The sequence below is a fragment of the Chelonoidis abingdonii genome, chromosome 16 (genome assembly GCF_003597395.2).
Source record: "Chelonoidis abingdonii isolate Lonesome George chromosome 16, CheloAbing_2.0, whole genome shotgun sequence".
In the NCBI taxonomy this organism is placed as follows: Eukaryota; Metazoa; Chordata; order Testudines; family Testudinidae; genus Chelonoidis; species Chelonoidis abingdonii.
In genome coordinates this window covers 1,640,943-1,659,869 of record NC_133784.1, presented here as the reverse complement: position 1 = coordinate 1,659,869, position 18,927 = coordinate 1,640,943, and the positions used below count along the sequence as shown (strand labels likewise).

At 39.3% G+C, this 18,927-nt stretch overlaps 2 protein-coding genes across 10 annotated transcripts in view; one reads left to right on the top strand and one right to left on the bottom strand.

The window, feature by feature from the left end:
* Window positions 1-278: 278 nt before the first annotated feature.
* On the top strand, window positions 279-8,400 carry SFR1 (SWI5 dependent homologous recombination repair protein 1). 2 transcript variants are annotated; one of them, XM_032786120.2, is made up of 4 exons: window positions 279-381; window positions 2,259-2,374; window positions 5,954-6,346; window positions 7,542-8,400. In XM_032786120.2, exons 2-4 carry the CDS (start codon window positions 2,279-2,281, stop codon window positions 7,731-7,733), a joined length of 681 nt encoding a protein of 226 aa, XP_032642011.1. In that variant the 5' UTR covers window positions 279-381; window positions 2,259-2,278; the 3' UTR covers window positions 7,734-8,400. The 2 variants fall into 2 exon arrangements, with proteins under 2 accessions (XP_032642011.1, XP_032642012.1); XM_032786121.2 differs by lacking the exon at window positions 279-381 and adding an exon at window positions 413-551.
* Window positions 8,401-9,347: 947 nt separating this feature from the next.
* CFAP43 (cilia and flagella associated protein 43) overlaps window positions 9,348-18,927 on the bottom strand; it is a 106,559-nt gene continuing 96,979 nt past the window's right edge. For 6 of the 8 annotated variants that reach the window (XM_075072877.1, XM_075072879.1, XM_075072878.1 and 3 more), the window contains 6 exons: window positions 17,618-17,730; window positions 16,780-16,942; window positions 13,619-13,783; window positions 11,406-11,486; window positions 11,150-11,303; window positions 9,348-10,598 (listed from right to left, as the gene is read on the bottom strand). In XM_075072877.1, coding sequence (XP_074928978.1) covers window positions 10,426-10,598; window positions 11,150-11,303; window positions 11,406-11,486; window positions 13,619-13,783; window positions 16,780-16,942; window positions 17,618-17,730 — 849 coding nt within the window. In that variant the 3' untranslated portion in view covers window positions 9,348-10,425. Of the gene's footprint in view, window positions 10,599-11,149; window positions 11,304-11,405; window positions 11,487-13,618; window positions 13,784-16,779; window positions 16,943-17,617; window positions 17,731-18,927 lie in introns of those variants that run through there. The other 2 variants (XM_075072881.1, XM_075072883.1) reach the window with 2 other exon arrangements.

The window sequence follows — 18,927 nt, the reverse complement described above, 5'->3', positions numbered from 1 at the left end:
GCGCTCGGCCCCGCGTTCCGGCCCGGGAGCGCGGACTCCGCGGCTTGCCGTGCCGGGAAAGTGGGGCCATTTGCCCACCCCGTGCGCACGGCTATGCTTCTGCTCCCTGCCCCCGCGGGGGAAGTGGAGGGCAGAGGAGAGCGTGCTGGGCTGGGCAGGATTTTTAGTGGCACGCTGGAGTCCCGGCAGGCTCCAGCGTGCCATTAAAAATTAGCTCGTGTGCCATAGGTTGCCGACCCCCGTGTTAAATGGTGTTTTTGCATGCAGAAAAATATTTATCCTGATTCATAAGGGGAGGATTCTCACTATGCAGGGTAGAGTTGCAGAGATCTATGGAGAAGTGGAATTACAGATGTATGCTGACACCCTTGGAAACTTTTTGTTAGTAGAATAAATAATTTTTTGAAGAAAAGTAACCTGTGTAAAGGCTAACAGCGGGCCACTCGATTTCAGAAAGATACTGAACTCTGTTGAAGGTTGTTTTCAGGTTTTCAAACGTTCTGTTGCTTAGTGGGAAGAGACTTACTACTTACCTGTGAAATATTGTATAGGTATGATGTGAATTTTTCCTAGCCTCTTGCTTAAACTATGAAGTAACTTACTACTGTGCTCTGAAAATAACTTACCACTGTTACATTCAGCAAATGCTACCCATTTGCTAAGACACATGATTTACAGCCTTTTAAAAAATTAACTTAGAATAGAATACTATGTGTTGAATCCTGAATGGCAATGTAACATGGGTTTGATTTAGCAGTAAGACAAATAAGGGCTAATACCTTGTCTGTGCAGCCACCTGGACCTGAACTGGATTCCTTTGTAGCTCGTTCTTTGAGACAGTAAGGGTTTGGAGAGCTGCGCTTTGGTGCCCTCAGCCAGTGGGGAGATGGTACTTTATGTAATCTTACACTACAGTACTCACGTAACTTGTTTAAATACCCTTAACTTTAAAAGGCTTCTCTATTCTGTTTCTAAACTGCTAATGTCAGTCTCCAGGCATTGGAAGGCATAACTGACAACTTTCCAGCTGCATTTTGGGCATTAGCAGGTGGTTCAAAAATGCCTAACTAAATTAAAGAGACAAGGTGGGTGAGTTAATTTTTTTTATTGGACCAACTTCTGTTGTTCTTCAGAAGAAGAAAACTTCAGAAGAAGTTGGTCCAATAAAAGATAATACCTCACTCATCTTGTCTCTCTAATATCCTCCAACACAGCTACACTACACTGCATAAACAAAATTAAATGTTGTCAAATCAATGTAAAGTTGGTAGGTGCGGAGAAGTATTTACCATGTTAATCAGTGTGCTTTGTTGAGCAAATTGGGGCAGCTTCATTTTAATCTAAAAATTCCACTTGCATGAGTAATATATTTATCCACGGGGCATGCCTAAAAGGATCACACTTCAAATAAGATACTAGATTATTTTCAGAGACCCTGTATATATAATTACTATTTTATTTTATTTTATTTAAAAATCTTAATTGCTTGTACAGGTGAACAATAAAAAATCCTGTGTCTCTTAGCAACCTTTTATGTCAAAGTGAGAAATAGCCAAACCGAGGGACTGATTCTTCAAGGCCTTATTCATAGGAGTAATCCTTACTCAGACAAGTAGTAAGAATTGCTCAGATTTTGAAGTTGATGGGGTGGGTGTCTGTTTGCAGTGAGGATTATGCATATGAGTAAAATATGGCAGGATCTGGCCTTTTCTGAGCATATGATAATGGATTCCATTTCTTTATAAATCCATGCCACTGCATCTGGAGAGTTTGAGATTGCCCACTAGTGTTGGTGCAAATGACGGAGCTGATGATGGAGACCAGAAACCATATTAATTTTATATTCTTATCTTTCTTCTTTCTATGCAGTACATTATTTCTAATCCTACATGAACACCAAAGTGACAAATAAATGGCAAAACTTGGCCTTTTATTGTTAAGTTTTGTTTAACCTTATAGTGAGTAGTACTGCCATTTGTCCTATTGTAATCAAGAGCGTTATTCACAGAGCAGTGTACAATTCTGTGGAAATGAGGTTGGCAGAATACCGCCCTGTATAAATAGATGACTTTGTAAACTGAACAACTGGAAAATAGCCTAGTGTTGGTATTTTCTTTACATCGCTTTTAATTTGTTTCTCTGGCCACTTGGTGGTCCTGTTTCATCACATTCTAACCTTAAGCAGAGGGAAAAGGACCTGACTTGACAAGTCAGATGTCTATTCTGCATATTAATATGTTTCTGTATTATTTCTACAGCATATTAACTTGTTCTCAAGATGGAAACGCCATTGTTAGACAAATCAACGTCACTGTGCAGTACTCCAAAGGACCGTGGGACACTAGCTCCTCAGAGCACCGGCTCAGGGAAGAAGGTATGAAAACTTTTTATATGCCATTCTATTAGTGAAGTTTTCCCATTGTAGCTAGGTATTGCAGCACCAATGATAAGCAAACTTTACTTGATGTTTTGCGGTCCATGGAATACTTTGACAGAATGTATGTGAGAACAGATAATTTATGCCCAGAATTAAAATTAATGGGAAATGTTCTCTAAGTATGTGTGCTTTGATCATGACATGCATTAAGTGCTGAACACCCTGAATGCTGAGCTAAGAAATGAGAGAAACCTTTATAAATACCTATAAAGAGATTCAGGACTTTATTTAAACTCACTTTTTTAAATTCTTCCTCTCATCTGTACAAAAGGCTCCAAGTCTTAGCTCTCTAGGCTCCGGCATATACAGAATGTTGCTGCTGCTTCTGCCTATACACCTCTACCCTGATATAACGCTGTCCTCGGAAGCCAAAAAAATCTTACTGCGTTATAGGTAGAACCGCGTTATATTGAACTTGCTTTGATCCGCCAGAGTGCGCAGCCCCCCCAGAGCACTGCTTTACCGAGTTATATCTGAATTTGTGTTATATCGGCTTGCGTTTATATTGGGGTAGAGGTGTACTTTGACACATACAGAATAATGCAATCACATCGCCCTTGTTCCAGCCCACTCTTCCCTGACCTCACCCCTCCCTTTGCTCACTTAGTATTAGCTTAGTCTGTCACATCACAGTCTTACCACAGTTATAACAGCATTACCCTTTGCTGCATCTGACAGCTCTGACAGCTTTCCTTGCTGACTTTCCCATCTGTTTTCAGATCACCCCTGAAATCAAATTGGTATTATTTAACTCCAAGTTTGGAGCACAGCTTATATTAAAAACGCTATACAAAATGGAAATGCAATGTATTATGTCTTACGATGTTCAACTCTACATTGCTTATTCCTTCTCTGATGTAATGCCACTGCATGCACCATTTGGTGGTGATAAATTGACCATGGCACACATTAAAACAGGGGCCTGGCCAGCATAGGGTCAGATTGTGATAAGTGTTTTTTTAACTATATTGTTTGGGTTTTCTCAAAATTTAAATATTTTATAAGGATATAAAATATTAGGCAAAGATCTTTAAGGATGACTAGTTATTTTTTTTTTAATTCAATGACTTTGGGTTTTCAGAAAGTGCTGAGCACCCACCTTCTGATATTAAGCCCTGTAATGTGCCTCTGATTGGTTACTGTAACACTGAGACACTCAAAACCATAACCACTCTAAAATGGTGGCCTTGGACTTTAAAAAGCAGTTTGGTATAGAAATGGCTCATGGCCTCAGGCCTGACACTTATTTGATTCTTCTGATGACCATCTATGAGGTCCAGTGATGTTCAGCGTTTGCTGTAGTAGAAATAGTGGTAATGCTTGTTTCAGATAGAACAGAAATCTGAGGACTGGCTACCTGGAATAACCATTACAGCTGGAGAATTGCAACAGAGAAGAAGATGCCTATTATTATTTCTGGGGGAATGTTGGGCCAAAACATTAAAAGCATTGGGCCAAAAATTAAAAATTCTGTGCACAATATTTTAAAAATTCTGCATATTTTATTTGTCAAAATAACACAATGATGCCACTTTCAGTTATTTTGGTAATTTTTTCCAAAATACCTGTAACAAAACAGACAACAAAAAAATTCAGGAATTTTTTTTGATAAACAGATTCCTTGCTTAGAATATCAATACAGGACTTTGAGTAATAATTCATTTAAAGTACCATACAGAAACGTATTTCCCTCACCCCTCAGAAGCAGTGCAAAGGCTTAGGGAAGTCGAGGTAATGGAGGAGCTAAGAAAGAGGGAAGTAATTGCTGGGAAGGAGCCTGGGAATAAAACTGGAGGGTTGTTGGGTGTGGGTGGGAGAAGTATGGAACAGTTTTATTTGCGGGGGAGGGACTGTTATGGAGTTGGGGAACCTCCCCCATGCAGACACCAGCTGACCCCTAGCCTCTCCCTTTCAGCCGGGCATATCTGCACATGTCCCTATGTATTCTGGCAAACCCACTCAGCCATCCCCACTCCTCCCAGCCCCATATGGCTCTGCACCCCACTCTCATTCAGCCCCTAGCTCAGTGTTATCACCCCACTAGCCCCTGTACCGCAAGGTGCTGTGAGGAAGGCAGCCTCTGCCCCCTTCCTCTCCATGGCTGGCTGCTCCAGCCATGAGCCAGCTGCCCTCTTTTCTGGCAACACATCAGCCCCTGTTGGGTGAAAAGTGTAATTGCAGCATGACCTCTCTCCTGGCTTCCCTTCACCTCCCTGTCAGAATAAATTATTCTGCAGGAGGGGAAAAAATCTTCAGGGGTCCTTAACCCTGTGCTTGCACAGTGGCGCAGAATTCCCCCAGCAGTATATTATGTTTGCATTAGTTAACTTAAATTAGGTCAATTTAAATTAATTTAGTATGGTCCAATTCTGCTACCCGTACACATGTTGGATAGTACCTTACTGTGCAAGTAGTCCCATTTGGATTTTGAGTGCTACTCATCTTGAGTCAGGGTGGCAAAATCAGGCTCATATTGAATTGATTTTTAAAGCAGTATTTAGACATATCTGTGTTTACATTCAGTCAGTGAGGCAGCTTTCTTTCCCGCAGAATAGACCTGCAAAAATGTTCCTAGTAGAAGACACATGAAAACAGTTTCAAAGCTACTATAGGCCGAATTCTATCATTTAATTTTTTTTTAATACCTACAGATTTGTGTTTTTTCCCTTAAACCAAAAAATAGGGGATCTGCCTTACAAATAACTTTGAAATGGTTGACTTGCAGAGCTGTCCAGTGGAGGAAAGGATTCCTTCAGTCCTGCTTTGCATTATGAACTGGTCATGAAGGCAGAGGTTTTTAAAAAAAATTATTGATTTTTACTTACAGAAACTTATTGATTTACTTCTTTATAATTATATTTATAGTGATTGTACTATCCAATATATTACACTGTAGTTTTTCTTTAACTATTAATTTCCTTACATTTGGGAGTTCATGCCAGGCTTTATATTTGGAAAGTACATAGCATATTGTGAGCAATATGTGAAACTAAAACGGGGGAAAAAGGCTGTGCTATTGATCCAGTAGGTATTTTGAGTTCTCTCTAGTTCTGAAGTCTCCAGTAGATTTCCATGCTGAGATTTTTTTAGAGATGGTAACATACTGACTTGTAACAGTTTCTAAATTTTGACCATTAGGATTGTTGTACTTCCTTTCTTAAAGAAAATTCTCCTGGAGTCATTGAATAAGGACAGCAGGATTTGGTCCTGAGAGATGAAGTCAGGAAGGTTGGAGCCACAACTCTTTCTTAACGACTAGCTTTTGAGTTGTGTGTGTGTGTGTAGGTATACATGTGACTGAGCAGTTATCTTCCTCCTCTCACATCTGTGAACTCAGTAGTGGTAATTGTGAAAATTTATATCATAGTAGGGTTTACATATACTGTAAAAATTGAACTGGTAAACCTACTACTTAGATTAAGGTCACTTCTGTTTGTTCTTCTCCCAAATAAACATTTTATATTAGCAAAAATATTGTTTGATTATTTTTTTTTGTTCCTTTGTCATTTTCTTTAGCCAATGAGCACAGCACTTAAGGAGCGATTAAAGAAAGCGAGACGTTCATTTAATTCCAGTTTCACTGTGGCAAAACGCCTTAAAGTAGATATTGAAGAAAAAGATTACAGAACTTCTGAGGAAGGGGCTCTGTTGGCAAAAGAATCCTGTTCCAGATTACAAAATAGCTGTGAAATTCTGGAGAAGAACTGTGCTGCAAATACAAGTTTGAATAGTCCTGTAGAGGAGAGACATTGTTGCAGACTTGTTCAGAATTCTCCACACTCTGTGGTGTTGGGGGCTGACCTTAGTCAACAAGAATTACTGGCGGAAAAATTAAGATTGTTGAAGCAGGTCCAAGAGAAGGAAGAGCTGCTTCGAAGACTCAAACTGGTCAAGATGTACAGATCCAAGGTGAGAAGAGTTTCTGAATAGGTCAACGCTATCTCCGCTCTAAATCTTTTCTCTTTTAATGTTTTTTGAAATGGGGCCAGACAGGGCAGACCTAATTTCAGGGCAAATTTGGTTCTGTAAAAAGACATTTTTATAAACTCCTAAAACCAGTAGAAATTAGAGCTAGTCAAAAAGCAGGTAAGAAAGTTGGTTGATTTATTTATTTTTGTTTTCCTGTTGTTTTAAATTTAATTTCAAAATTCAAAAAATTGTGACCAACTCTAATGGAAATGTTTCTGTGTGTTTTTAAATTCTATTGGGGAAATATTTTTTAAAACAAAAACATTCCTTGGTAGTGTTTCAAGCCTAAAGATTGCAGCATTGGGCTAATATATGAGAACCTGAAATTGAAACTGATGAGAAATCAAAATGAAAGACTATTCTGTTTTCATCATCCAAACTAAAAGAATGCAATAAAAAATAATGCATAATAATGTAACTCTTTAAGAATGACCTTTAAACTGGATGTTTATTTCAAATAAATCTTTAACTGTTCTTGACCTCTGTCTTTTATTGTGAAAAGTGTTTGCACTTGACTGGGAGACTACCAATGCTTATGTCTTGTCTACACTAGACAACGTCGGATGTATAATTTGCCAACAGTACAGCTCTACTAAAAGCAATAACCACAGAAGCTGTAGGGTAGACAAGGCACAGGTTTTTTTCATCATGTTAGGTTCTTGGGTCTCAATGCTGCCAGTGTTGATGCAGCCCGAGGTATTGCTGAAAACAGTGTTGATTCACAAGATAGCACTTCTCTGTTTGATTACAACTTAATTTCCCATCGTTAGTGGATGTTGTACTGCTGAAAGTGCAGAGATCCTATATATAGATGATAAAGATGCATGCAACTTTTTGTAGATGATGAGGGGTCAAATTCTAATTCAATTGCATTCTTCATACCTAAGCTTCCACTGTAGTTTTAAGTGGATGAGCTGTTTTTCCCACTTCCTGTCTTGGACAGCACCACTACAGAAGTAATTGTTGCATTCCACCCCAGAGGAGGCAGAAATTCTCTCTGCATATAGTTTTTTAATGTAATTGTTTGGGGGCTCTTTCAGTTAATTAAGGTATATAAATATCTGTAAAGTTCCAAACATTGTTTTTCTATAATTTCTGCGACTCTGTAAGTAACCTTTCTCCCTCCCCATTTCAGAATAACCCATCAGAATTGCAATCTTTGATAACGAAATGGAGATGCAGCACTCAGTTGATGCTTTATGAACTCCAGTCAGCTTTGTCTACAGATGGCAATAAACTGAGCCTTACTCTGTTGATAGACAATTTTGGATTAGAAGACAAGTTACTACACTACAGCAGAACAGAAGAAGACTTTACAGATATGTAATTTACAATTACAAAGGTTTCTGTTATAAACTGATAAACCATCATGATAGTTTGTTTCAGTAGTGGATTGTTGGAATAGACTGTGCTTATGTATATGCTGTAAGAAGCAGTTATTTTCTGGAAAGGATTATCTGTTAGGCAGAAACTTACTTATTGAGAAAATTGCCATTAGTGGATGTGAAAATGAAATCTAGTAATATTGTACTTAAACAGCGGGCTGCATCTTGTCTGATCAGTTTTACACTGTACATTCTCTTGTTGGATATATTGGGATCGAGTTAACTGCTTTTTCTAGTTATACTAAGATGTTGAGGAATTCAACACATACATATTGTGAAAGTTTCTTCAATTTGCCAGTCAATTGATGCGAGCTTTCTAAGGATTAAGTTCAGGTGTAATCACATTGCATATTCTCAGTTACTGAAGCAATATTGAGTTTTTGTACATGGCTTTATTTCTTGTGATACTAGAAGCAATACATATTCTATGGTGCTTAACAAAAACAGAACTGTGTCTAATGTATTTAAATGGCTGCATTTAATTTACCTTTCTGCAATTATTCTTCTTAAATCCCAAAGCCATTTCTCCCTTTATACGTCTTGTGTTTTAGTTCCAATTTGTGAGTGGTATTTTATTATGTTAATTAGAGATTGTGTGAGAGAAGTTGATTTCCCTGTTGACTGTCTCCTCCTTGACCATCCATTTATTTTAGCTGCTTCTTTCTTTGCTGAATTTCTTATTTTTTACTTTGAAACCTGCTTCATCTAGTGTAAATTTATAAGAACCCTAACTGCCCCACACACCTCCAGAATGCACCAATTCATTGTACACGTACAGATTCCTAATCTGCTGTAACTTGGTTTTATTGTACATGTGACAATTTAGACTCCCTTCCTCAACACTAAGATGCTTCTGATATATCTGCAGGGAAATCAGGAAAAATCTGAGTTAAGTAGTATATTTTTGTTTTGCTGTTCCAGAATACCATGCTCCCGTCTATCAGGTGACATTAGACCTAAATTCTGCAGCAAGGCCCTCTTGGGTGGCAGGTATAGGGTGAATTTTACTGCTAACTAGGAATTTATACAAGAAGTGTTTATTATTAAATAATTTGATAATCTGCGTGGTTACTAAGATGAAGAAGAGGCTGATACAGTGGCTTGGGTAAGAAGATGGGGCATCCAGAAGGGAGTAGCTGCCCTCCCAGGGCTCTTCGGTTCTGCTAGATTGGAATTCGACCCCTGCCTCCTGCTGAGGACTTAGTACGAGGTAAGAAATCTGGGAAGAACCATGGAGGGGTAATTAGACTAATTATGAATCATAGTTAATGATAAAGCAGTAAACAGAAGTCAGATCTAGAAGGAGGCAGTAACTGCAATCAAGAAGTTTTGGTAACAAATATAGTATTTGCTAAACAAAAATATTAATGCTGTTAGTGATGTCACTTAGGAAATATGCCTCAAGTTGGAGCCCCATTCCAAGGAAAGATGAAAGAAGAAAACTTAGAACAGGTGGGGAGAAATTGTAATGGCAGGAAATTCCTGTGCAGGTCCATTTTAGACCATATGGTAGAATTTACTAAAGGTTCCTCTTTCCCTTATCTGCTTCCCATCTCTTTGGGGAGAGAAGTGGTATGAGAAGAAATCTTATGCCAACACATCTGAAATTGGACTCCACTAGTGGGGCGTATAGTAGAAACTGTTTAAGAAGAGTCCAGTAGGGTAGTTTTAATAAGGCTTATTTAATCTAAGGACTGTTAGATTTTTTTTTTAAATACAGTAAAGTGGAATAAAATTTAAGAGCAGAAATAAAATGAAACTAATAATGGTTTAAAAATGAAAAGATGTTCAACTCTTTAGGATTCAAAATTATTAACAGGGGATGTAGACTTAAATTGTATCTTCCAGAATTTAAAACAGTTTTGAAAACCAGTTTACTTCACTTACCAAGCCTTCCAAGTTCAGACTTGTGTATCATGTCAATTAGAGCAATTGAAAAAACAGACACTTAAACAGTGCTGAGAGCATTTTCTTGTGATGTTAACCGAGGTTGACCTGTTCAGTGTGCGATGCCATCAACTAATGAGTTAAAATATGGGAACCTGAACTCAAGACTTGGGAGTTAAATGAAGCAGGAGTATTGTATTTTTTTTTTTAATTATAATATAGTCAAGGTAAAGTGCATGTAATACTGCCTGTCATCATGGTATCATGAAGCAATGATGATGAACTGTTTTATTTTAAATAATCAGTATATTTGTGGTTTCATTCAACACACATACTAGAAATTGATGTCTAACAAAACTATTTTTAGTTACATTATTTGGCAATTTTGCCCCATATTTTTTTCCTAAGTAAATACAATTCAGGGTTTACTGAATTGCTTCCATTCTTCAGCATCATAGGAATGTGCATTGCACACCACAGAATACACAAGGTGACAGTATTGTTCAGAATATCTACTTCTATAGTAATAAACACGTCTGTCATTAAGCTATGAAATCATAAATTGCAGTATTACAACAGGCACACCAAAATTGAGTATAAACTGTACAAAACAGCTTTCATATTCAGTCTAGTAAAATATTTTAGAATAGTGAATAAAAGAAAAAATCAATTCTTTTGTAGAGAGATGCATCTCCAATAAGCAATGATGAACTCATCTGCGTTTATGTTGGTGGAAGTACCCTTCTGCTAATATTCCATTTCAAAAAGGGCAGGAAATGTTCTCATTCTCAGCCTTTCAACTTCTGCCTGAAGAACTGAAATCTCTTGGGCCTGTTCTTTTGCAAGATCCACTAGCTGTCGTCGCTGCACAATATCCTGGTAATGCTCCTTTGCAGCTTTTTCAGAAACTAGCTGTGTGTCTGTGCAAACCAAAATATCAGAAATAGTTCATATCAGAGAAAATATCTATTGTAGGCCCTGCCCCAGGGCATATCTTATTTCAGTGACAAGGCTAAACTTTCAAAAGAGCTTACACTTGAGGACAAATTTTTGCTCTTGCAATGTATTGCTATTTCTGTTTTGCCCAGGCATAAATGCTGAGCGGAGGAGGGATGAATTTATTTTTTAGAGAGGACAAAGGTATTGTACTAAAGTCTCTGATACAAATAGGAGTAGTTTTATGACTTCAGTGGAGTTTCACCAACTTATACTAGCAACAGTTAATTAACTTGAGTTACAACAGGAGCAAAAATCTCAAGTCTAGACATATCCTTAGTGGCTGATGGATATTGAAATTGCTGTCTTAGGCAGGGTAATACCATTTGTGTATATGTAACATAACAAAAATCTGCTGCTGGCAGTGTTTTGTCCCTATAGTGCTGCTGATGGAAAGAAGAACTGATCAGCTTGGAGATCTTTTTATGAATGTCTTTTACTTGTGACCTAGAGCATGCTACAGAATGTGACTCACCAGCTGCTTCAAAGATATGCCGCCTTTCTGAAACAGACACAAGCATTTCTTGCAGCTCCTGGCTGAGTTTGTAGTTTGCTTGTTCCTTTAGAGAGATGCGCTTCTCCAGATCTTTAAATACTTTCTGACGGTTCTTCACCTTCTTCTTGTGCAGCTGTCATTTCCAATTGAATAAAGCAAATATGCGTCTTTATTAAAGCTGCTTGTGCCCGCCCACCCCCAAGAACTCAATAGGTACGACACATTTAGGATTTACCTTATCCATCACACCAAGCGTCTGCTCCATTACAGAAACCTGGTGGGTGATGCGGCTGTCATAGTTTAGTATTCTTAGGAACTGCAGAATAAAAAGAGAGAAATCAGACTACTAAGTATCTGAGTGTTTTTTCAACCAGTCCAAGATCCTAGGTTGGCAGTCAAGCTATATGAAACGTAAAAAAAAAACATTTGTTTTAATCTTGCGTAGCACAAAGCATTTCTATAAACCATAAAATGAACATTTCTTAGATGCTGCTTGAGTACTCAAGAACATTCTATTCAAGCATTCATATATTCATTTATTAGCATTGTTAACTCTAATATACTCAGTATCTTAAGTGTTTCTGTTGTCAGAAGAAGCTCTCAAAATCTCTAAGAATAGAGGTCTTAAAAGAAAGTCCAATGGTTTTGGTGACTAAGGCTCTTGAGGTTATGTTCTACATAGCAAAGGCAAACTTTTACATCCTTTCTCCCAATGACAGAATCAGGCTGTTTAAGTCCGTTTACATTGTATTAAATTAGATGTGATATGCTCCCCAAGCCATGTTCATGGGGGAGAATGCAAAATGTTTCTGCTTAATCTAGCTAGACAGAGACTAATGTCCCACAGAGCCCATAAGCATGGTTCTAACAGATGGTACCTTTTGAGAAGGTATGCTTTTTCTTTATGAAGTGATCCCCTTATAGTTCTGAATTTTATTGTTACTTGACTTTCACAGTAATTTTTCTAGATAATTTATTAAAATCTTTCTCTGGGAGACACCAATAGGTAGCATATTGTTTGCAAGGATCTTGTTGTCAGGTGGGAAGCATAAAATAGTCTTAAATAATTCATGACCAATAGAAATCAGATGTTTGTAGATGACTTGTCCACTTCCTAGTTCAGGTAAGCCTTTTTGGGATCACCCAAACAAACAGCAATGCTGTTGGTGATTTTGCTGCAGGAACTTTCCATCATACAGTCACCTGTTGGTTCTTTTGTTGGCATCAGTCCTAAAAGTCCCCCTTTTGTACTTCTGAAGTCAGAAAATTCAAAAGTGGCTGTCTTTCTATTTAAGAATTATTTAAAAAGCACACTAATGTGATTTTCTGTGGGATACCAAATGGAGGCACTTCAGAACTTTCATTTAAGATCAAGAATATGTTTTATTTAAAAGTGAATTACATAAGGCTGTAAAATCCTTATTCCTTGCTTTAAGTGCTAATATTGATACTTGGAAGTTTAGAACCTGTTCTGCCCTCCATTACACCTAGGCTTGACAGAATTCATTTTAAAAAAAATAATTTTGACAGTATCAATATCTATTAGCCAGTATGGGCAGGGATGGTGGCCCTAGCCTCTGCAAGAAGCTGGGAATAGGCAACGGGATGGATCATTTGATGAGTCCCTGTTCTGTTCATTCCCTCTTGGGCACCTGGCATTGGCAACTGTCAGAAGACAGGATACTGGACTAGATGGACCTTTGGTATGACCCAGTCTGGCCACTCTTATATTCTTAGGAAATTAAGTGGGGGAGAGGGGAGTTAGGGTAGCACTGATAGCAGTGCTGCAAGAGGCTCCTTGCATAGCTGAGGGGCCCAACGCACTCAAGTGAAGGCGAGGCTGTGGTCCCGGTCCAGCAGAGACCTCCAGCCAGGTCCAGGGGACAGTCCTGCATACTCTGTTTAGGATGACCAGACAGCAAGTGTGAAAAATTGGCACCGAGACGGGGGGGTAATAGGAGCCTATATAAGAAAATGACCCCAAAATTGGAACTGTTCCTATAAAATTGGGACATCTGGTCACCTTAACTCCACTGCTGAGTAACTGAGTGGGCCTGTGACAGCACAGCTGCAGAAGGCTTCCTGCACGGCCAGGGGCCAGTAACAGCAGATCCCTGTAGGAGCTAGGTCCAGGGGAGTCTGCACTTGCCAACTGTTATTGATGGATTTTTTTGAGAGCAGGGGTTCTCTTTCTGAGCGTCAGGTGAAATTGACATTTACCACTAACGAATGATTTTAATCGTATGTTCCCAGGCCTAGTTCCACCCGTACTACTCCAAAGACTTCAGAGTTACACAAATGTCAAAGCAAAATTTAGTCCTTAAGGTTAAATTGCTGTCCTAGCTTGGGCTAGGTTTCCCTGTAGGACAACTGAAGAATACAAATAATGGTACAAACATGGACAGCAGCTTTTCTCCAGATAAAAATCTCAATTTCAGAGTTACTTACTAGCTGGCGATCTCTTGAAACATGCAGATTTTGAATATCCCGAGCTCTCTGGTTTAGATCTTCCATCAGCATCTTCATTTTTTTATGTTCCCATTCCAGCTGAAATATCCCTTTAGAGAAGTCTTTACTTTCCACCATGCTAGCAATTTTCTTTTCTCCTTGAGCCTAAAAAAGATTAATTTTAGTATAATTTATGGATTATGGAATAATTTTTTGCTGAAACAGAATAGATAGGACTCCCAGTTTCTAATTTCAGTAATTTTAATGGGCTACACTGCAATCCTTTTCAGAGGCTGGTGTCCAGACAGACTTCATGTCAAAAAAGCTAACAGCGTTAGGAACCATCAGGAAAGGCATAAAGACAGAAAATATCATAATGCCATTATATAAATCCCTGGTTGGTCCACACCTGAATACTACATGCAGTTCTCGTTGCTCCATCTCAAAAACACACTAGAATTAGAAAAGGTACAGAGAAGGGCAACAACGACTAAGGGTATAGAACAACTTCATATGAGGAGAGATTAAAAAGTCTGGCACTTTTCAGCTTGGAAAAGAGATGTATAAGGAGCGATATGATCGAGGTCTGTAAAATCATGAATGGTGTGGAGGAAATGGATAAGGAAGTGATATTTGTCCATCACATACTACAAGAACCAGGGGTCCCCCAATGAAATTAATAGGTAGCAGGTTTAAAACCAAAAAAAGGAAATACTTCACACAACGCACAGTCTACCTGTGAAACTCATTGCCAGGGGATGTTGTGGAGGCCAAAACTCATAACTGGGTTAAAAAAAGAGAGAAATTCCTGGAGGCTAGGTCCATCAATGGCTATTAGCCAAAATGGTCAGGGATGCAACCCCATGCTCTGGGTGTCCCTAGCCTCTGAGTGCCAGAAGCTGGGAGTTGATGGGATGGATCACTTGATGATTGCCATGTTCTGTTCATTCCCTCTGAAGCATGTGGCTTTGGCCAGTCAGAAGACAGGATACTGGGCTAGATGGACTATCGGTCTGACCCAGTATGGCCATTCTTATGTTCTTTTTTATGGCACTTCTTGCCTTTTGGCACTTTTATGACACTTCTTGCCTTTTGCTGCAAGATGTTTTGCTGCAAGATGCAAGCAAATTAACGTTACTGCTTAAGCCTTGTATCATAGATGAGGGTGAAACAAACTGCAGTCAATTCCTGTCTGTTCTCCCATCTTATATAAGTGCTACAGCCCAGGTTTTTAAAGGTATTTAGGCATTGCTGAGCTCAGCCTTGCAATACACCTAACTAATTTAGGAGCCTGTCAGTCTCAAAGGTGATTTGGGTGCCTGTCAATGGAATTTTAGCTCCTAAGTGCCTAAATCTTCTTTGGAAATGACATTAAGGCTCCTAAATTGGGTAGACATTGCAATAGTGAGCATAGCAATGCTTAAACACCTTTAAAAATGTGGGCCTAAGCATTTTTCCTCTACAATATTTGAACTCATCCCAGTGTCAGGAATTTTGCAGTTACCACTGAAGGTTGTATGTGGTAGAAATAAAAAGCAAATTTTTATGCAGCTGGGATGGCAAGAAAATAACCTTTAATGTGAGTATGAAAAATGAAATTTGTATGATCCCACAATTTCACCTTTATATTGAAGAAGAATCACTTAATTTTTGGAAGTTTCATTGTAACCCAGCGTTCAGTTACCTGACATGACTGCACAATTGGGGAATGTAGGAGTGGTGTATAGGACAGAGGTCGGCAACCATTCAGAAGTGATGTGCCAAGTCTTCATTTATTCACTCCGATTTAAGGTTTCACGTGCCAGTAATACATTTTAATTGTTTAGAAGGTCTCTTTCTAGACGTCTGTAATTTAACAACTTTGTTGTAGTTAAAGTAAATTTAAGGTTTTTTAAAAATGTTAAGAAAGCTTCAATTTAAAATTAAATTAAAATGAGCGACCCCTGGACTGGTGCCAGGACTGGGCAGTTGTGGAGTGCCACTGAAAATTCGCTCGACAATAGCACCTTCAGTACATGTGGATAAGGTTGGCCATACCCTTGGAGGCTAGAACAAAACACAATCCCCAGCCTCCAAAGCCTTAAAGGGATTTGTGGATATTAGGAAGAGAGGTTCGGGTTATTCACCATTGTTGCCAAAACTAGAGCCCTAATAGCAGACCTTTTTCTTTATGAGAACAGGTTATACTTATCTTTCCTGGATTTAGTGGTTTTCCCATCTGGAACCCTGGGCCACTTATTTGAACATCAATGATTACTTTTGAAGATCTGAGACTATCAGTAAAGGCCAGGGGTCAGAGCTTCGGAAGTGGTGTGCGGAGTCTTCATTTATTCACCTCTAAGTAGTTTTGCATGCTGGTAATACATTTTACGTTTTAGAAGGTCTTTTAATAAGTCTTATTATTAACTAAATATTGTATGTAAAGTAAAACAAGGTTCAAATGTTTAAAAGGGTATTTAAAATTAAATTTAAATGCTGATCTTACGCTGCCAGCTGCTGCAGCTCACTGCCAGCCTGGGGTTTGTTACCTAGGCGGCAGCGGGCTTGGCAGGCCTGCGGCCAGGACCCCAGACCTGGGTGGGGAGGTTTCAGGGGTCATGGAAGGGGTTCAGGAGAAGTCTGGGATGCGGGGGTACAGGGATGAGGTGGGGTGGGGGGTGTAGGGGAGGCTGAGGGGGTTAGGGGGGTCCAGGGTCAGGGACGAGGGCTGGGGGGTTTGGGGGGCTGCAGAGCAGAATGCTGGTTGTTGGGGGGGTCAGGGCAGAGGGGCATGGGGGGTGTAGGACAGAAGATTGAGTGTGAGGGGGCATCAGGGCAGAGGGCTGGCAGGTTGCTGACCCCTGGTATAGGATATTAATTCTCTGTATACATCATGTACAGAATGGACACAGTGCTTTAAGATGCTGCCTTTCCACTAATCAGGATGCCACTGATCAGTGCTCAAGACAGTAGCCTTTATATTAGAGATGTTACAGAACTCATAATAGCTTCAAGGACCTTCCAAAAAAAGGTGACAATTGAGCCTATTGGTAAATGGCAGTGCATTAAAAGAGATTAAATCATGTATTACAGCAATGTCAAACTAGATGAAAAGCTGCTGTCTCCAAAAGGAAAATCCATTCATTTAAAGCCCTTAATTTCCTCCAGAAAATGTAAATTACCCAGATTGTGCAATTCAGTTCTTCAATAACACTCTTGTGAAGGAGAATAGCGTCAGTATAATCTGGTATTAGCTCAGCAGCACTCTCCAATTCCACCTGTCCTTGTTTAAGCAGAAATTGGATAGTCAAATCCAGTTGAAACCTCATCTTCTCCTCTCGTAGCCTAAAATTGCAGAGAACCAATAGCAGTTCTTAGTGATTGATAAAATGCTTGTATTTTAAATCTTCACTATGATCAGAGGGTAACAGAAAGATTAGGAAATTATCTGAGAACCAAAAAAAGGGTCACTCCGATTTGCATAATTCTTTGTGTTTGCTAATGATCAAATGCACGCTTCAGCAAGGGTTTGCTCCCTCACACCCTGTTTTCTCTTATTTGCTCCTACAGTGAGTGCTTCTTTCCATACAGACTGTTTTGTCTTCCCAGCCAGGTCAAGCAGAAGTTAAAAGGGAGAAAGCCCCTACTGAACAAACAAAAATGTTATCAATAATTGTAAAGGAATCTCAGAAACCTCCCCCACCCTAGTCAAGTACATTTCTTTTTGTATAAATTATCTTCTTGGAGTTTGTTCCCAAATAACACTCCCATCTCAAAGGTGATGAGAACCAGATGGTATAGTAGTAGCTGATAGAATAAGAAAAATACAGTGTTACAGGTTTGAACCTCTCATTGAAGTCAACGCTCTTTCAGAATTGGGCTCTACATCTCTTAGATGAGTTTTAGAGAAAAGTGTGATACAGTACAGAACTGTACACTTCTCACTAGACTTTTAATTCTGTGTCAGCAGAGTGCTAAAGTGTACATGAATGTGAATGTAAGAATAATAAGCAAAATTACGTATTGAGTTCATTTAAAATTTTTTCAATGTCCATCCTTATCTTCTCATCATCATCCATCCTTTTCTGGAGAAAGGCCTGCATCTCCGCTAGCGTCAGGGCTTTCCGTTTCACCTAAGCAAACAACATCACAACTACTTGAACACACTGAACTTTGCAAATGTAGAGGAAAACCTTTAATGGTAGACAGACTTTTGCTCATTCTTCACAAGAACAGATTTTTAAAAGCTGGATGAGGGAACAAGCTACCTTCCTGACTCCCATTAAAGTCCATGCAAGTCCACAGTTTTAGTCCTTACCTGCTCTTTGAAAGTTTACCCTTTACTGATGCATGTTTTGTTCCTATGAAAGGAAGGTGTCATTTCCTTCTCACTTCAGGAAAGCAAAATGGATCCTAGCTACATCTTTGGATATTTAAGGATTACATCTTGGTGACATTAACCTCAATTAATAGTGTTAACGGCTTTCTATCAACATGTTAGGATTTGCTCTTGATGCTCTAGGAAGGGATGTTAGATGGAATGGGATCTGAGTTACTGCAGAGAATTCTTTCCTGACTGCTGGCTGGGGAGCCTTGCCCACATGCTCAGGGTTTAGCTGATCGCCATATTTGGGGTCGGGAAGGAATTTTCCTCCAGGGCCGATGGGAATTGGCTCTGGAGGTTTTTCGCCTTCCCCTGCAGCGTGGGGCATGGGTCACTTGCTGGTGGATTCTCTGCAGCTTGAGGTCTTCAAACCACAATTTGAGGACTTCAATAACTCGGACATAGGTTGGGGTTTTTATAAAAGTGGATGGGTAGGATTCTGTGGCCTGCTTTGTGCAGGAGGTCAGACTAGATGATCATATTGGTCCCTTCTGACCTATGAGTCTTCATTATTCACTCTGATTACAGGTTTGCATGCCAATAATACATTTTAACATTTTTAGACAGTCTCGTTCTAATAAGCTATAATTATAAACTAAACTATGGTTGTATGTAAAATGAAATACCAGGTTTTAAAATGTTTAAGAGACTTCATTTAAAAATTAAATAAAATGCAGAAGCCACTCTGGAAACCAGTGGCCAGGATCTGGGTAGTCGAGGCACACTGAAAAGTCAGACTCGCTGCCGCCTATCGTACATCCTGCCAGAGGTGCCTACCGCCTGGACGATGATCAGAATGGTCCGGCTGACCTTAAAGTCAGTGAGTCATAAAGAAGAAGCGTTCATCAGGAAACAAATGCAGCGAGGATTACATGTAGGTTTACAGACCAGAATGGTATAAAAACCTTGGTGGTTTGCTTTTGGTTTGGTGGGGAATGGGAAGAAA